The sequence below is a fragment of the Physeter macrocephalus genome, chromosome 18 (genome assembly GCF_002837175.3).
Source record: "Physeter macrocephalus isolate SW-GA chromosome 18, ASM283717v5, whole genome shotgun sequence".
Taxonomy (NCBI): domain Eukaryota; kingdom Metazoa; phylum Chordata; class Mammalia; order Artiodactyla; family Physeteridae; genus Physeter; species Physeter macrocephalus.
Window position 1 is genome coordinate 108,598,989 of NC_041231.1, and position 14,586 is coordinate 108,613,574.

At 46.5% G+C, this 14,586-nt stretch overlaps 1 protein-coding gene and 1 long non-coding RNA gene across 6 annotated transcripts in view; one reads left to right on the forward strand and one right to left on the reverse strand.

The window, feature by feature from the left end:
- Positions 1 to 4,185, reverse strand: part of DUSP22 (dual specificity phosphatase 22) — a 50,225-nt gene extending 46,040 nt beyond the window's left edge. The window contains exon 1 of one of the 5 annotated variants that reach the window (XM_024122042.3): positions 3,742 to 3,914. In XM_024122042.3, the coding sequence (XP_023977810.1) occupies positions 3,742 to 3,762 (21 nt within the window). In that variant the 5' untranslated portion in view covers positions 3,763 to 3,914. Of the gene's footprint in view, positions 1 to 3,741 lie in introns of all 5 variants that reach the window. The other 4 variants (XM_028478447.2, XM_024122041.3, XM_055079363.1 and 1 more) reach the window with 4 other exon arrangements.
- A 73-nt stretch (positions 4,186 to 4,258) lies between these two features.
- LOC114484155 (uncharacterized) lies at positions 4,259 to 11,355 on the forward strand. Its single transcript, XR_003676698.2, has 3 exons — positions 4,259 to 4,789; positions 9,264 to 9,352; positions 9,931 to 11,355. It is a non-coding gene; the product is annotated as an uncharacterized lncRNA (long non-coding RNA).
- The last annotated feature ends 3,231 nt before the right edge of the window (positions 11,356 to 14,586 follow it).

Genomic DNA, 14,586 nt, shown 5'->3' on the forward strand with positions numbered 1-14,586 from the left:
CGCGTCGGCAGGCGGACTCCCAGCCACTGCGCCACCAGGGAAGCCCAAGGACTTTCCTTTATAGGCCCTCCCCCAAAAGATTTGGGGGTCAGACCTTTCAGAGAACTTCGACTCAACTAGGAATTTTCAAAGGCTCCACAGAAACACATTTGCTTGCGGCAGCCTGTTTAGTTTAACCTAATCCTACTAGAGACACTTGCTGGACTGGCCTTTAGCAGCAAGGCGGGGCAATCTGCATGAAGCCAAGAGCTACCACTCACCCGACGGGTGACTCTGGCCAGGTCATCTGTAAAGCAGGATGGAAATGGCAGCACCTGCTTCGTGGATTTGTGGTGGGGATTCGATGAGTTACTCCATGTGGTCAACTCTCAAAACAGGCCTTGGCACACTGTAAATTCATTAGTGACTACAATTTTGGTCACTTTAGAGGATCTATTTGGAAACTGCACAAAAAACAATGAAAAACTAGTTGTAGTTGCCTGACTTAACCCTCTCCTCCTTATCAATATCAAACATGAAGGGAGAGAGGAGATGGCTTTTCCTATTTTGCAACTAATTTGGGACTCTGGGGACGTTTTTTCAGTGTCTTTAGAAATCACTTGGAATGAACTGGTATTCTAGTTCAAAAAAAGACTTGACTATCTTCAACATCAGTGGGAACTGGGTTCAAAACCCAGTTCTGCCACTTCCTAGCATTAGGACCTTAGACATGCTACTTAATCTGAGTCTCCATTTCCTCATCTGCACAGAGAGTAAGATAAGACAGACTGACTCCTAGGGCTACAGTGAGGCTTAGATTTTATAAACGGCAGGCACATCGTATGAGGCTCAAAAAAAAAAAAAAAAGATTACAACTGCTGTATTCTCTTCTCTGTTTCCTCATCACCTTTAATTGGCCAGAATACAGATACTTCTTCCCCTAACACTCTGCAAGTAGCATGCTGTGTACACCTAACTGAGATGGGCACGATATTCTGCCTCACAGGAGACTGGGGCGTATTGATGAGAAGATCCTCCACGAGGACAAAGAATAGAAATAAAAACCGTTGTATTCAAAAACTGCTACATTGTTTAGTTCATAAGTTTCCTTTTGCCGAGGATGACCGACTTTTGTGAGACTGGAAATAAATCTTGTCCCAGGCACCTCAGGGCACACACACGGCAAATAAAGTTTTCCATTCCAAAGGCACTGTGTTTTTATCGATAAATGTTCTTAGAAAAGCATTTCTACGGCTAGCACCGTATACTAATTCCACTAGGTCTGCAAATCAACCACTCTTTTTTTTTTTTAACAGAAAAAATGAAGCCTAGTTCCAAGTCACACACTAACACGTGAGCAAATTCTAATTAAGGCTTTTAATTTCTCGCTTCCAGCAATCTACTTTGCCACTAAATAACCTTGCAGCTTAGAGCCATTCTTCAGATCTCAGCTTAAACATCTTTTCTCCAGCATGATCCTTGGCCTGCACTGAAGGCTGCTTCTAGGTTGTGCTCATCACATCTACCTACCCGACTCTCAAGAAACTGCCTATATTACCTTCTGGAGCCTCCACTCCTCCCCCCACCTTGTGTTTGTTTTCTCTCTCTTTCTCAAACACACACACACACACGCACTCATACAACCCGTGTTGTGTAATACGACTCTCAAGAAACTGCCTATCTTACCTTCTGGAGCCTCCACTCCTCCCCACCTTGTGTTTGTTTTCTCTCTCTTTCTCAAACACACACACACACACGCACTCATACAACCCGTGTTGTGTAATACAGTAGCCATTAGCCACAGTGGCTGTGAGTACTTAAAATGCGGCTAATCCCAAATGAGATGTGATTTAAGTATCAAATACGCACCAGACTTTGAAGACTTAGTACAAAAAAATATATACAAACCATTCTAAGAGTAACTTTATCATGGTTAAATGTTGAAACAACAATATTCTCAACATATTTCAGTTAAATGTATTATTAAAATTAGTTTTTTACTTTTTTAATGTGGCTACTAGAAAAATTTAAGTTACATATATAGCTCACATTATATTTCTATTGGGCAATTGCTGGTCTATACTGAAGGTTCTGTGAAAGACCTCTGTCTGTGTTTTTTACCACTGCACCTCTCCTAGCCCCCTCAGCGTAAGTACACAATAACAATTCGTTGATTTAATGGTGTCTCTAAATCTGTCTGTATGTTTCCCTGTCTCTACATTGGAGATAGTGGCTCTACTTACAATATAAGATGGTCCTGAGAATAACATCATCAAGAAATGTAGTGCTTTGAAAGGTAAAAATCATGATATGAATATGACTGCTTTTGCTGAAAAGCCTGCAATTAATTTTGAACACTTAGGCAATGATTTGTATTTCTAAACACGTTCTTTGAGTTATAATAGAAAAATATAACAAATTAAATGCTGAAAGAGGTGGAGAGTGAACACCTCAAGGGGAAATAACTGTAGGAAAAAAACAAAGTAAAGCTGAGGTGTGACCACAACTAATGGGAAGGCAAACAGAGCCCACAGACTCGCAGAAGCCCCTTTATTGTTCTGTTTGCATTACAAAAGCAGAAGCGCAGGGGGTTGACGGATTCTAGTGCTAATGGGGACATACATACTGTGCGTACTTATCCAAGGAAGAAAGAGTCTCTTTCCACCCACCGTTCCCACCAAAAAAGCCCTCACAAGGAATACCATTCTGGTTACCAAAAAACCTCAGGTACGCAGGCCTAAACCACACAATCGCCCTTTTATATAAACTGAGTCTCCATGACAGTGAACTTGATGTGGCAGGTGAAGAGTTAAGTGGGTACCTTTCCTACCTGCCTGGACTGCTAACACTCCAGCTGGAAGAACCCCAGGGCTGACAAATCAGCTTTATACCCACCCAGTAGGGAAGCTGAAAGCGCGCGGAGACGCGGGTGAGTGGAATACGCTGGAGAAGGGAAGCAGACCAGAGACTAATCTCTGATCCGGGACCATTTCAAAGACCCGGGAAGATGAGGGCTTTTAAAAAAAAGTTTTGTAAGTCTTTTCTTTAAACCAGCAGTACCAGATCAAAAGCTCCTTAACCTTGCGTTTGACATGAATACACCCCAGGCAACTCTCAACTGGAAGAGCTGGAATCTGGTCCCCTCCACCGGCAGGAAAGGCACAGACCATCCCATGGCCTCGGAAGAAGGGTCTGGGGCGCCGGAGAGCAGAGCAAGCCGGGTTTTCTGTTCTAGAAGACACAGGTCGCCCTGCGCAGAAACCACACGATCCGGATAAATCGGCTCTGAATCTGTGCTCTCCCCACCCGCCCCCCAGGGAATTAAAAGCACCTCAGGATTTCGGCCTCTGTCAACTTTTCTGCCCACAAGAAAAAGTTATCTGCGCACACGGAAAAAACAAAATCTGAGAAGAGGAAATTACGGAAGAGAAGACACTTATCTACTCCACTTGAGTAATGATGTGGGTGGTGATGCTTCAAGAGCCGAGTCTGGGGGTGAAGGGGAGGGGAGAAAAGGCAGAAACCACAACCCTCGTGAGCTCAGCCCAAGTCGGGGCAGAACAGAGCCGGCGCCGCTAAAGGGCACGGCGAGCTCTCTGCCACAGCCGGAAGCGGCGGGGCCCGGGGGCCTCGCAGACGCAGGCTCGCGGCGGCCCCCGCCTCTCGGGGGCCCGGGGGCGCGGAGGGCTCCCCTCGCCGGCAAAGCCCCGCGCAGGCAGGCTGAGGAGGGGAGGCAGAGGGCAGGGACGAGGGACACGTTACCTTGTTCATCCCATTCCCCATGGCGGCCGCGCGGTCTAGCGCCCGGGGCGCGGCGGCAGGCGCACTGAGGGCATGTTGGAGCGGGCGGGGGAGCAGCGGGCGGGCGGGCAGGGGGCACTGCGCGCCCGCAGCGCAAACAGCAACACGGACCGGCGGCGCCCAGGCCTCTCTGTCCGCTGCGCTCCTGTCCCCCGCGGCCCCCGGGCTCCCCGGCCGCCGGGCAACGGCACAGGCGCCCCTGCGGGAAGGGGCTCGCGGCGCCCGCCCCCTCCCGGAGTGAGCCCGGCGCCTGCCACGCCGGCCCCCGGGACTTGTGGACGCGGTTCCTAGGGGCCCGGCGGGGGCGCAGGGATTATGTCTCCCGGGGGCCGGGGCGCAGGGACATGACTCCTGGGATTGGGGGCCTCCAGGATTCTGGCTCCTCGGGGGCCCGGGCCCAGGGCGCACGCGCACCCCCGCCCCGGCCGCCGTCGCCCTGCGCGTTCCGAGACGGGGCGGGGCCGGTGGTCACGCAGGCGCAGCCCCTACCCGGTGAGGCGTGTCACGGGTCGCTCCCCCGGGGTCAGGGTCACCAAAACTCCCGCAGGCCTTTCCCCCGGGCCACTGGGGGCCTGTTACCGGCAGTCGCCGCCCTGCCTTGACTGCCTGGGTGAATCAGGTGCTAATCGAAGCCTTGGTCTCGCAGGCTCCCCTGCCTGGGTTTTCTGAGTGCTACCGATTTAGGCCGGGTGGGGGGATTCCTACGGCCCTGCCGCACCCACGAAGAGCGAGAAGGCTCACCCGCTGGAGAAAGGTGGGCTCGGTGACTCATCTCTGGGATGACCTAACCTCCCGACCCTGGCGGAGCAGATGTCCGGATGTCAGACGTCATACCGTGACTTTGGACGGCCAGTGTGTCCCCTTCAGATTGTAAACTGGCTCTAGTAGTTGCAGGGGTATGTTGATACAATTGCTTCCGGAAAGCCCCTTTCCTTGCTAAGCAGCACTGTAATGTCTGCGTTGTGGTTCTGCCTGGAGTGGAATACTTTCTAACCTGTAGCAGAATTGTGTAAGTATTCTGTCACCCTTACTAAACTCCTGACTTCTTCCCTGCGGACACAATCCTTGAACTAGGCGTTTAGCCGTTTTATTTTTATACCCTCAGCAGTGTCCCCTGCACATCGTGGGTGCTTGATAATTATTTGTTAAATGAACAGATGCCTCATTCTGATACGGCCGGGCTCACCTCCGATGACCTCATTTCATCTGCGCCTCCTTCTTTCCCAAGTCGCAGCCACACAGACTTTCTGTGTGTTCCTTGAACGTGCCACCCTTGGCGCTTGATCACTTGACCATGGCCTTGAGCCTTTGTGTGGGCTGTGCTCTCTACCCAGCCATCTCAGTCCCTAGCTGGCTCTTCTCTTCAAGCTCCCAGCCCAAATGTCACCTCCTCAAAGAGGCTTTTCCTGATCACCCAATCTAAAGGAGATCCTCCAGTCACCATCATATTACCCTGTATTGTTTTCTTCATAGCACTTAAGATGAGTGGACATTCTCGTATTTATTTGCTATCTATCTCACTGGAAAGCATCCTGCAGAGGAAAAGGACCTTGTCTGTCTTATTCACTGCTGCAGCCACATGGCCAGGGACAGGGCCTGGCACAAAATAGGTGTTCAGTAAATATTTGTGGAATAAATTCACAAATTCCAGAAGACTGAGGAGACAGTAGTGAGGTTCTGAGGAATGCTGACACTTTGAAAAGAACTTGCAGACTCCATCTTGGTCATTTCCCTCCTTGTTGATGTCTTCTGGGCCACGACAGGTACCAGAGCCCCATGTGTAGGAAGCCCCCCTTGGTGTACACCCAAACTGTCCCCCGTGGTAGGATAGGACCCTTCCTGACCCTTGCTTCTGGGGTGTTCCTCCCCCGCCACCTTCACTTCCTCTTTTCCCTCCCACCTCGCAGTCACCTGGACAGCCCACCTCCTCTGCCCCTAACCGTCATTACTTTTACTGCCTTCCTGCTTAGAGACAGCACAGCATGGTTAGTGGGCTGCTTGGGGAATCCCAAGACCAACCTGTGTCCCTAAATCTCAGAGTGCTATTGGGCAAGATGATCAACCATTCTGAACCATTTTTTTCCTCCTTAAAATAGAGCGTTGGGCTGTGAATTTTCAAAGGTCCTGGCCAGCAATCAGTGAACGATTTTTATTTCCCTCCTCTACTTGTGCTGTTGTTGCTTCCAGTTCAGATGAACTTTCGAAAACATGAACAATTCTTGAGTTAGTATTTGCCCATAAATGACAGAGCCATACCCAATTTTTCTTCTGCCATCCATTTGGAACATTTTCTTTCTCTTATTCATTTCTTATAAACTTATTTTTCTAGCTCAGACCATCTGCTTAACAAGCTCTCCTAAGCTCAGAACCAGCTATGATGTGGGCGTGTGTGTGCATTTGTGTGTCTGTATTTGTGTGTGTGTCTGTGTGCATGTGTGTGTGCGTGCGTGTGTGTGCGTGCGTGTGCGTGGGTGTGTCAGGAAAGTTTTCCATAAGGGACTCTATCTCCCTGCGCTCCCGTCCACCTTATCCTTGAAGCTAACCCCAACTCTCTGCATCATAACCCCAAAATTATCATTGTCACATGTTGCAATTCTGTGACTAAAGAAAAGGAAAAGAGAAAGTCTGATCCATTTTGACATGTCCTGGTTTTCTCTTTTAATTTTCATAGCACCACCTCAGAGATTTTCAGGTTCAGCTCTCATGCTGAACAGGTGACATACTCATTTCCAAGCTCCTTTCTGTCTTCCTCTTTTATTCTTTATAGCTGCTGATAATGGAAAGAAGGGAGGGAAGAAGGCTCCTAGACAAAGCTGACTTGCTTCACATTTAGAGTAGAATCTATTCACTTGCGTTCTGTCTTATTCGTAAAATTGTTAAGGCAATATAAGCCTAGTGAATTTCACTCCATGTAAGATTTTTACTTCTACTTTTCTTCCTACTGTTTTCCTGTGTCTCAGCACAGCCAACACCACAAATTTTGGCAGCAACTCCCAAACAAATAAAGCTTTCATGTGTGCACAGTGCGGAATGGTTACTACTCACGTGGGCCAGCGGGGACCATACGCATGTGGTTAAGGATAACCAGCTAGTGGTGTATTTAGTGAGCAATAACTTTGAACTTTAAGGTGGGAGTGTGTAAAAGCCCACAGGCAGAAGCTCAGCCTTTAGAGCCAGCCACGTCAGTACAGGTGTTGCTGATAATTCAGAGAATTGAGATAAACCTTGGCCCAAGTGGGAAGTAGTTAAGTAATCTTACTTGGCCTTTTGAACATACTGAAATCTGGAGTGTCTCAGCCTCAGCACTGCTGACATTTGGGGCTAGATCTTTTTTTTTTTTTTCTTGTGGGGCTGTCCTGTGCGTTGTACGATGTTCGGCAGTATCCCTGGCCTCTACTGCTGATGCCAGTGGCACCCCTCAGTCATGATGATCAGAAATGTCTCCAGCCCGTGGAGAGCACATGCAGCTGCTGCCGGTGTTGTTTGTGCACTGGGCCCACAGGGATGAGATCTTTCAGGGACATTTCTTTTTGTGTGTGTGGTACGCGGGCCTCTCACCGTCGTGGCCTCTCCCGTTGCGGAGCACAGGCTCCGGACGCGCAGGCTCAGTGGCCATGGCTCACGGGCCCAGCCGCTCCGCGGCATGTGGGATCTTCCCGGACCGGGGCACGAACCCGCGTCCCCTGCATCGGCAGGCGGACTCCCAACCACTGCGCCACCAGGGAAGCCCAGGGACGACATTTCTTTCTCTGTATGTCTCTTTCCCTCTCTCTTTCTCTCACTTGATAACCACTTAAATGTACACTAATAGGTGATGTTAGCTGGTTTCATGTGTATAGCTAAGTGATTCAGACGGTTTTCACGGTCTCCAGATCTTCCTAAAACCCTATTCAAAGTGACTGCATGGCCTGCAATCTAGTGGAGAGTGGGATAGTCCCTAAGTGTCCCTGGACGGAGGATCCGTCTGCGTTTACCACACCTGCATGCCCAGCTGCCCTCTGGGAGGCGTACTTCTGCTTCTTCAAATGCCTTTGGTGGTTGGGGGCAGCCCTGAAATGAAGACACGAGAGAAGGTGGCAAGAGAAGCCCCAGCTCTGAGAAACAGCTGGGCAAGGGCAGCTCTCCTTAGAGAAACTGACCCCCATCTGCCAAATGTTACTTTAGCGTTCTTTCCTACTGAAGAGCTTCATGTTGGTTAGTTTTGTTTTTTGTCCCCCTTTTATGTGAAACAGAAATTGAACTGGATCTGAAGACATTAAAGAGTGTCTGGGTAGGGGGCTGGAGGGAGAAGGGGGTTTCCTCAGAGGATGGAATGTCCCAAGAGAAACTTCACTTATTGTGAGAGGGGAAGTCCATTTCATATGACATAATGGTGTCATTGTTCAACACTCTGTTGGACAATTTGTTAATATTTATCATTTTGATTTGTCATTCATCATTAAAACCCTGTGAATTACAGAAAGACCATTATGCATAAAGTGTTACTCAGGCTAAACCATAGATCAGGATCATTTTCTTTCTTATCCACGACAGGGCATTTGTGTTTCCTCACTGACCATCTCTTGGTCTGCAGGAGACCACCTGCCTCCACCCAGACAAGACAATTTCACTCAGAGCTGCATATTGCAGTTCAAAGACTGGCACCTTTCCAGTGCTAGTTGGCCTGCACTTTTTACCATCTCTGTCATACGTGTGTCCTTTCTATGCAGGGCTTCAACTCCAGATCTGCATAGACAACCACTAGCACAGGAGCAGCTGCTGCAAGGAGGGTCAGGCCACTGTAGCCCGAGGTGTATTCAGTTCACAGGAAGTTAGGGTGTGTTTCTCTTTCACCTCTCATACATCCAGTAACCCCTGAAAGAGGGCAGGAAAGTCTGAGGCAATGCTCGCCCTGATTCACCAACACACAACTTGCATACTGTACAGACTAGAGCAATGTCTCAAGCTAAAAACATTTATATTTGGCTTTATAATGGCATCAGTTTCTCCCCCATTTCTGCTCCAAAATACAAGGGAGTCCTTACTTTACCTCTCTTGGAATTAAAGGGTCCATGATGGTGCTTTTACCCTATCAAAGGCACAGTTTGTCTTCAAGGTGATGTGAGATCTCTGTCTCTAAACATAGAAAACTTTGTGACTCTTAAATAGCAGTCTCCTCTCCTGCTTGTCAAGGTTTTGTAAGGAAGCCCAAGGGCAAGTGCAGTGGTTGGTTAGAGAGATAGATAATTGATATATAAGACAGTATGGTATGTGGACATCTTTCCTCACTGCAGTGCTTCTAAAAATGTGTATAATTTTTTGAAGTATAGTCATTTACAATATTGTGTTGGTTTCATGTGTATAGCTGAGTGATTCAGTTATATATATTACACATTTTCAGATTATTTTTCATTATAGGTCATTGCAAGATATTGAATATAATTTTAAAAATGTACAATTTAAGGTGAACTTTTGCTTTTAAAATCTCACTATTTTCATTGCAGTCATAACAGCCAAGCACATGGGGCAGGAAGCTCTCTGCTTTGTGGTTATTTTATTCAAGCCATGTATGAAGCTTCTTTTTGGTATAAAGGTATGTGTGTGGTTTTTTTCCTTGAGTAATAGTAACTCTAGAACTTCAGAGTCGGTATAAGTGTTGATTCTGATCTCCAGAATTACATATCTGGCTACGATAGGGCCGCAGAGGTAAAACGTCTACTCTGTGGTAGGCAGAACTACCTTGAAACAGACCATGCTCTCTTCTAGTTGTTCAGTGTAAAGTTGCACTGAGTTAAGATAATAATCCCTTAGCCCTCTTTACCTATTTCCTAAAAAAATATATGTATCAGTCACTTTCTGTTCTTTTTAATTTTATGAAATTTCTTATTTCTAAAATGTTTAGTTATCACATAAAAAAGAGGGGACAGTTTGGTCCCTTCACTCAGTATAAAGCATCTGTCATGAGTGTTACTATCTTGTCCCAGTTTGCCCAGGATTTCCCTCATTTTAGAACTGCAAGTCCTGTGTCCCAGGAAGCCCTTTAATCCTTGGCAGTCCAGGACAGCTGGTTTCCCTAGATCGATGATGTGGTTTGGGGACATACACATTAGCTTTAAGTAAGAAAAAATACTTAATTGTTATTTAAGCACCTTCCTCTTTATTTACAAATAGTTCCAGGTGTGACATGTTGAAAAGGAGCAGCTGTCTCCCATTACTGGACAGAGCCAGGCTGTCTTCAGCTGCTCCTGTGTGGCAGGAATTGGTCTCTCCTCAACAGTTACAGCAGCTGCTGCTTTCCAGAAGAGAAGTATTGGCTAAAGAAAAGTCAGTGTCAGTACTTCTCCCTGAAGAAAAATGCATATTGATCTTCCCCAAAACAAATCAATAGTTGTGTTAGGTTCAATTTGAATATTTTCCCTAGAAACTATCTCAGAGTAACCGTGAGAGCCTAATAGATTTTCCTTATAATATTAAATTGACGAGACCACAATGCTTGAAAGAGTACTTCTTTCAAGGAGAACGGACAGTTTCCTAGAAGCGGTTAGAGTTTCACAAAGTGGAGGGTTTGGGTGCATAAATGCTTTAACTGAGCATCTTCTTTCTCCTCCTAAATCACCCTCACTGCCTACTGTCCCTCAGCCTAGTTACCGCTCCCCAGGTAACATGGCCTTAGATATCCTTTTGCAACCCCATTTCCAAGCATTAAGGTGACATTTTTATTCATTCGACCAACATTTATTGAAAACCTGCTAGGTTCTATGCATTGTGCTAGAAGCTGAGGATACAGAAATAAAACCAAAGCTGCCCCACACTTAACTCACATGTATTTGTAAGTTCATTGGAAATAGGGACTTACCGTAAATAATTTCCAGGTAATATGGTATACTCTGAGTTTGTAAAACTTGCTTTTTGGAACTTAGAGGAGGGCACTCAGACTGCCTTAGCTGGCTCTTCTTTTCTGTAAAAATAAGCATCCTATCTTAATAAGGAAGAGGCGGTTAGGACGCAGACACACACAGAGGGAAGACCTTATGAGGACACAGGGAGAAGACGGCTGTCGACACACCAAGGAGAGAGGCCTCAGGAGGAACCAACCCTGCTGACACCTTGGTCTTGGACTTCCAGCTTCCAGAACTGTGACACAATAATGTTCTGCTCTTAAAAGAAATAACAGATGTTGTCTGTCCGGTCTGTGGTACTTTGTTATGGCAGCAGTTCTAGCAAACTAATACAGAGAAGGAAGCAGCCACTGCCAGAACCATGACTTTGTCAGGGAGGCCATGGGGAAGAGATACCCTAGCCTCTCTCTCCAACTGCTCTCTGATCTCACTTAAAAAATAAACCTACCTGGAGGCCAGCAAAGGAGCCCAAGTGATTTGTTCCATATGTACACTCTCCCAGGGCACTTGCAGGACAGAGAAGGGTAAGAATGGATTCGGGGGGACAAATAGAAAATGATCAGCAAAGACATCTCATCAAGTTTTGAAAAATCAAGAAGGGCTCCATGGAGGAGGTGGCTCTTGAACTGAGTGTGGAATAATAAATGAGTTAATATGAATAAAGTACTTAGAAGCTTACTTGTACCATAATATGAGTTGTGTGTGTTGTTGTTTTTACCACCATACCCTTTCTATTTCTATTTCTAGTTCATCCTAGCAGTCCAGGAAGGTTGGTATTATTTTCCCCTTTTTACAGATAAGAGAATTAGGCTCAAAGAGGTTGAGCAAATGGCTGAGCCAGTTTTCATACTCAAGCCTGCCTAGCTCGGAAGCCACCAGTCCAGGTTGCATCCCTGATAGCCATCAGCCAGATGATGAAGCCTGAATAAAGGACAGTTCCGAAAGAGGATGTTACAGACACAAAGGCATGTTGGCAAGAGAGACTGTGGCACCTTTGGCGACCTGAGGGGGTTTACCAAGGTGGCAACATAGAATGCAAAGTGGAGAGTGGCAAGACACCAGTGGAAGGGGGGGCAGAGCCAGTTTAAAGACATCTTCATATGCCATGCCAGGAAGTTTAGACTCCCTCTCAGAGATGTTGGGGACCCGTTGCAGGATTTGGATTTTAGAATGAGCACCTTGAGGGCTTTTTGGAGTATGTCATATTTTAGTAGGTGAGGCTGAAGATGGGGAGATCACTTAGGAGGCCATTGCCTGGTGAAAAATAATGAGAGCCCTAAATAAAGATTGGCAGAGGGGATGGAGAGAAGGGCTGGTTGGGGACAAGGGAAGAGGCAGAATTCCTAGGACTTGAAGATTCATTGGATATAGGAAATTGGAAAGGGAGAAGAGCAAAGGGTTACCCCAGGTTTCTAGCTTTGGTAACTGTATAGATGGTGGCGCCATTCACAAGGGTGGGAACACAGGAGGAGGAGCAGTGTTGGTGGGGGAGAGATGGTTATTGTCTGGACACACAGAGCTTCAGACACCTCTGGGTTACCTAGGTAGAAAGTACACAGCTAAATTACTCCAGGAAATATAGAAAACCCAACGATGACTTAAATTTTGTTGTATCTTACAGCATAAAATCACAATATTTTGATTGCTCTAAAAAGTGATTATTTGTCCTACCTTTGTTCTGAGAGATAAGCAGATACCACCAGGATTAGGTCATAGTTATAAGCATGTTATTTCAATAATTTTTTAAACAAGCAATTATTGTTCCGATTTTACATAAAGTACTAAAATAGGTATTGGGAGATAGGAAGGGAATAGCGAAAGATGAATAAAATAGAGTCTTCCAGGAATAACTGATGGAGTTACAAAAATGAAACAAGAGAGAGAGACCCAAAGAGGGTGGAATTAAATATGGACGTGGTATGTCTCAAGTTTTCCGACTGAACACTAGCGTGATGCCTAAGCTACTCATAAATCGCATTCCAGTTATGTTGTCAGCAATAGAAAATAATTATAGGAATAAGGGCCAGATAAAGGCAACAACTCTTAAAGCCCACTGGTAGAGCAAATTATACATGTCATGCAGTAGGCCTCTTTCTAGTGTATCATTTCAAATTAGCTCTAATAGGCAACAAATAATGAGGAAGTGAACTACGCAATACCGAAACCTGTAAAGACAATAAAGATGCCTGTGTATTCTAAATTTATTTATTTATTTTCTATTTATTTTTGGCTGCGTTGGGTCTTCGTTTCTGTGCCAGGGCTTTCTCCGGTTGCTGCGAGCAGGGGCCACTCTTCATCGCGGTACGCGGGCCTCTCACTGTCGCGGCCTCTCCTGTTGCGGAGCACAGGCTCCAGACGCGCAGACTCAGTAGTTGTGGCGCACGGGCCTAGTTGCTCCGCGGCATGTGGGATCCTCCCCGACCGGGTCACGAACCCGCGTCCCCTGCATTGGCAGGCGGATTCTTAACCACTGCGCCACCAGGGAAGCCCCGATGCCTGTGTATTCTAAATAAGAGACTCCAGAGATGGTTTTATGAGATCTTAATTCGAAATAATTTATTTTATCATCCACCTCAACTTCAGTGGCTTGGTAGTTCTGACAACCCTAATTACGGTCAGCAGCTATTCCTCAGGTGACAAGTAGTGGAAAGGAGAGACAGCCTCCTTGAAAAATGGCTCTCAGTCCTCCTAAAAGTCCCTGGCAAAAACATCTGTGTGGTTATACTGTTGGTCAAACAAATGCCCCTAATATATATTTGGATAATAAGAAAGATAAGGCACCATGCATTTTCTTTATTGCAATAAAAAAAACTATGTACTTTGTTATATCCTAATTGAAATTTCACTTAAGACGTAAAAACTGGAAAGGCAAGGAGTTCTAAACATACAGAAGGCAAGGAGTATTGACCCCACTCTAACAAGTAAAACTAGATAAACTATATAATTATAACTTTTCTTGAACCCATCAGAGACCTGAGGTCACAGGTCAACTAAATAGCCCCAAGTCCAAGGAAAGGTAGGCCCTTTCAAAGGTAGAGGGGATACAAGCACTTGCCCACCCCTGGTAGAACATAGCAGGAAAAGATATCGGGCACCGTACAAGTAGGTAAGAGCTAAAATTTTGGTAACAGATTGCTAGAGGTCAAGTACGAGCTAATGTGAACGGCCCCCAGGCGACATGAGGAGAGTCTGTGCCCACTCACAGGCTCTTCCCCACAGACTTTCATCAGATCCCTATCGGTGCTATTGGGGCTGGGGGTAGGAGGGGGAAGGCAGCCCCTGTGGGGCGCAGACGTGGAGGAAGGGAGTGCTGCCAGCCCAGGGAAATCCGAGTCCCATCCAGGCCTTTCTCCTCTTTGCGACGAAAGCTTTACGTCTCCGGGAGAGGGACATGCACAGAGGAGCATGCGTTGTGTCTGAGGAAAGATTAAAAATAAAAACGATCTATCGTTGGGGGAGGGACAGAAAACAGTCCTGGCCCAGGATCCCATACCAGTACCTTGGAGGGCTCCTGCCACTGGGAGAGGGCTGGGAACTGCAACACTAGGGTTACCAGATTTAGCAAGTAAAGCTAGAGCTAAATCTGAATTTCACAAAAATAATAAAAAAAATTCTGTGTAAATATGTCACCTCCCAGTGGTAGACGGCCGCTGCTTGTTCCTTAGCTCTCACTATCTTTGTGATGGGAAGCAGAATGCTTTGTTGTCCTGGTCTAGCTTCAGTCTCAGATGGGTCCTGTGTGCCTGGAGCTCCAGGATTGGACTCCCCCTCTTCCCATGGAGTCAAATTATTCTGCATATCTTTGGCAGCTCAAGTATGGGTAGGGCTGTCAGAAAAAAAAATTAAATTTGAATTTTACATACACAACAAATAATTTTTTAGCATTAGTGTGGGTTATTAATGCTTACGGTTCTATGATTCCCATTTT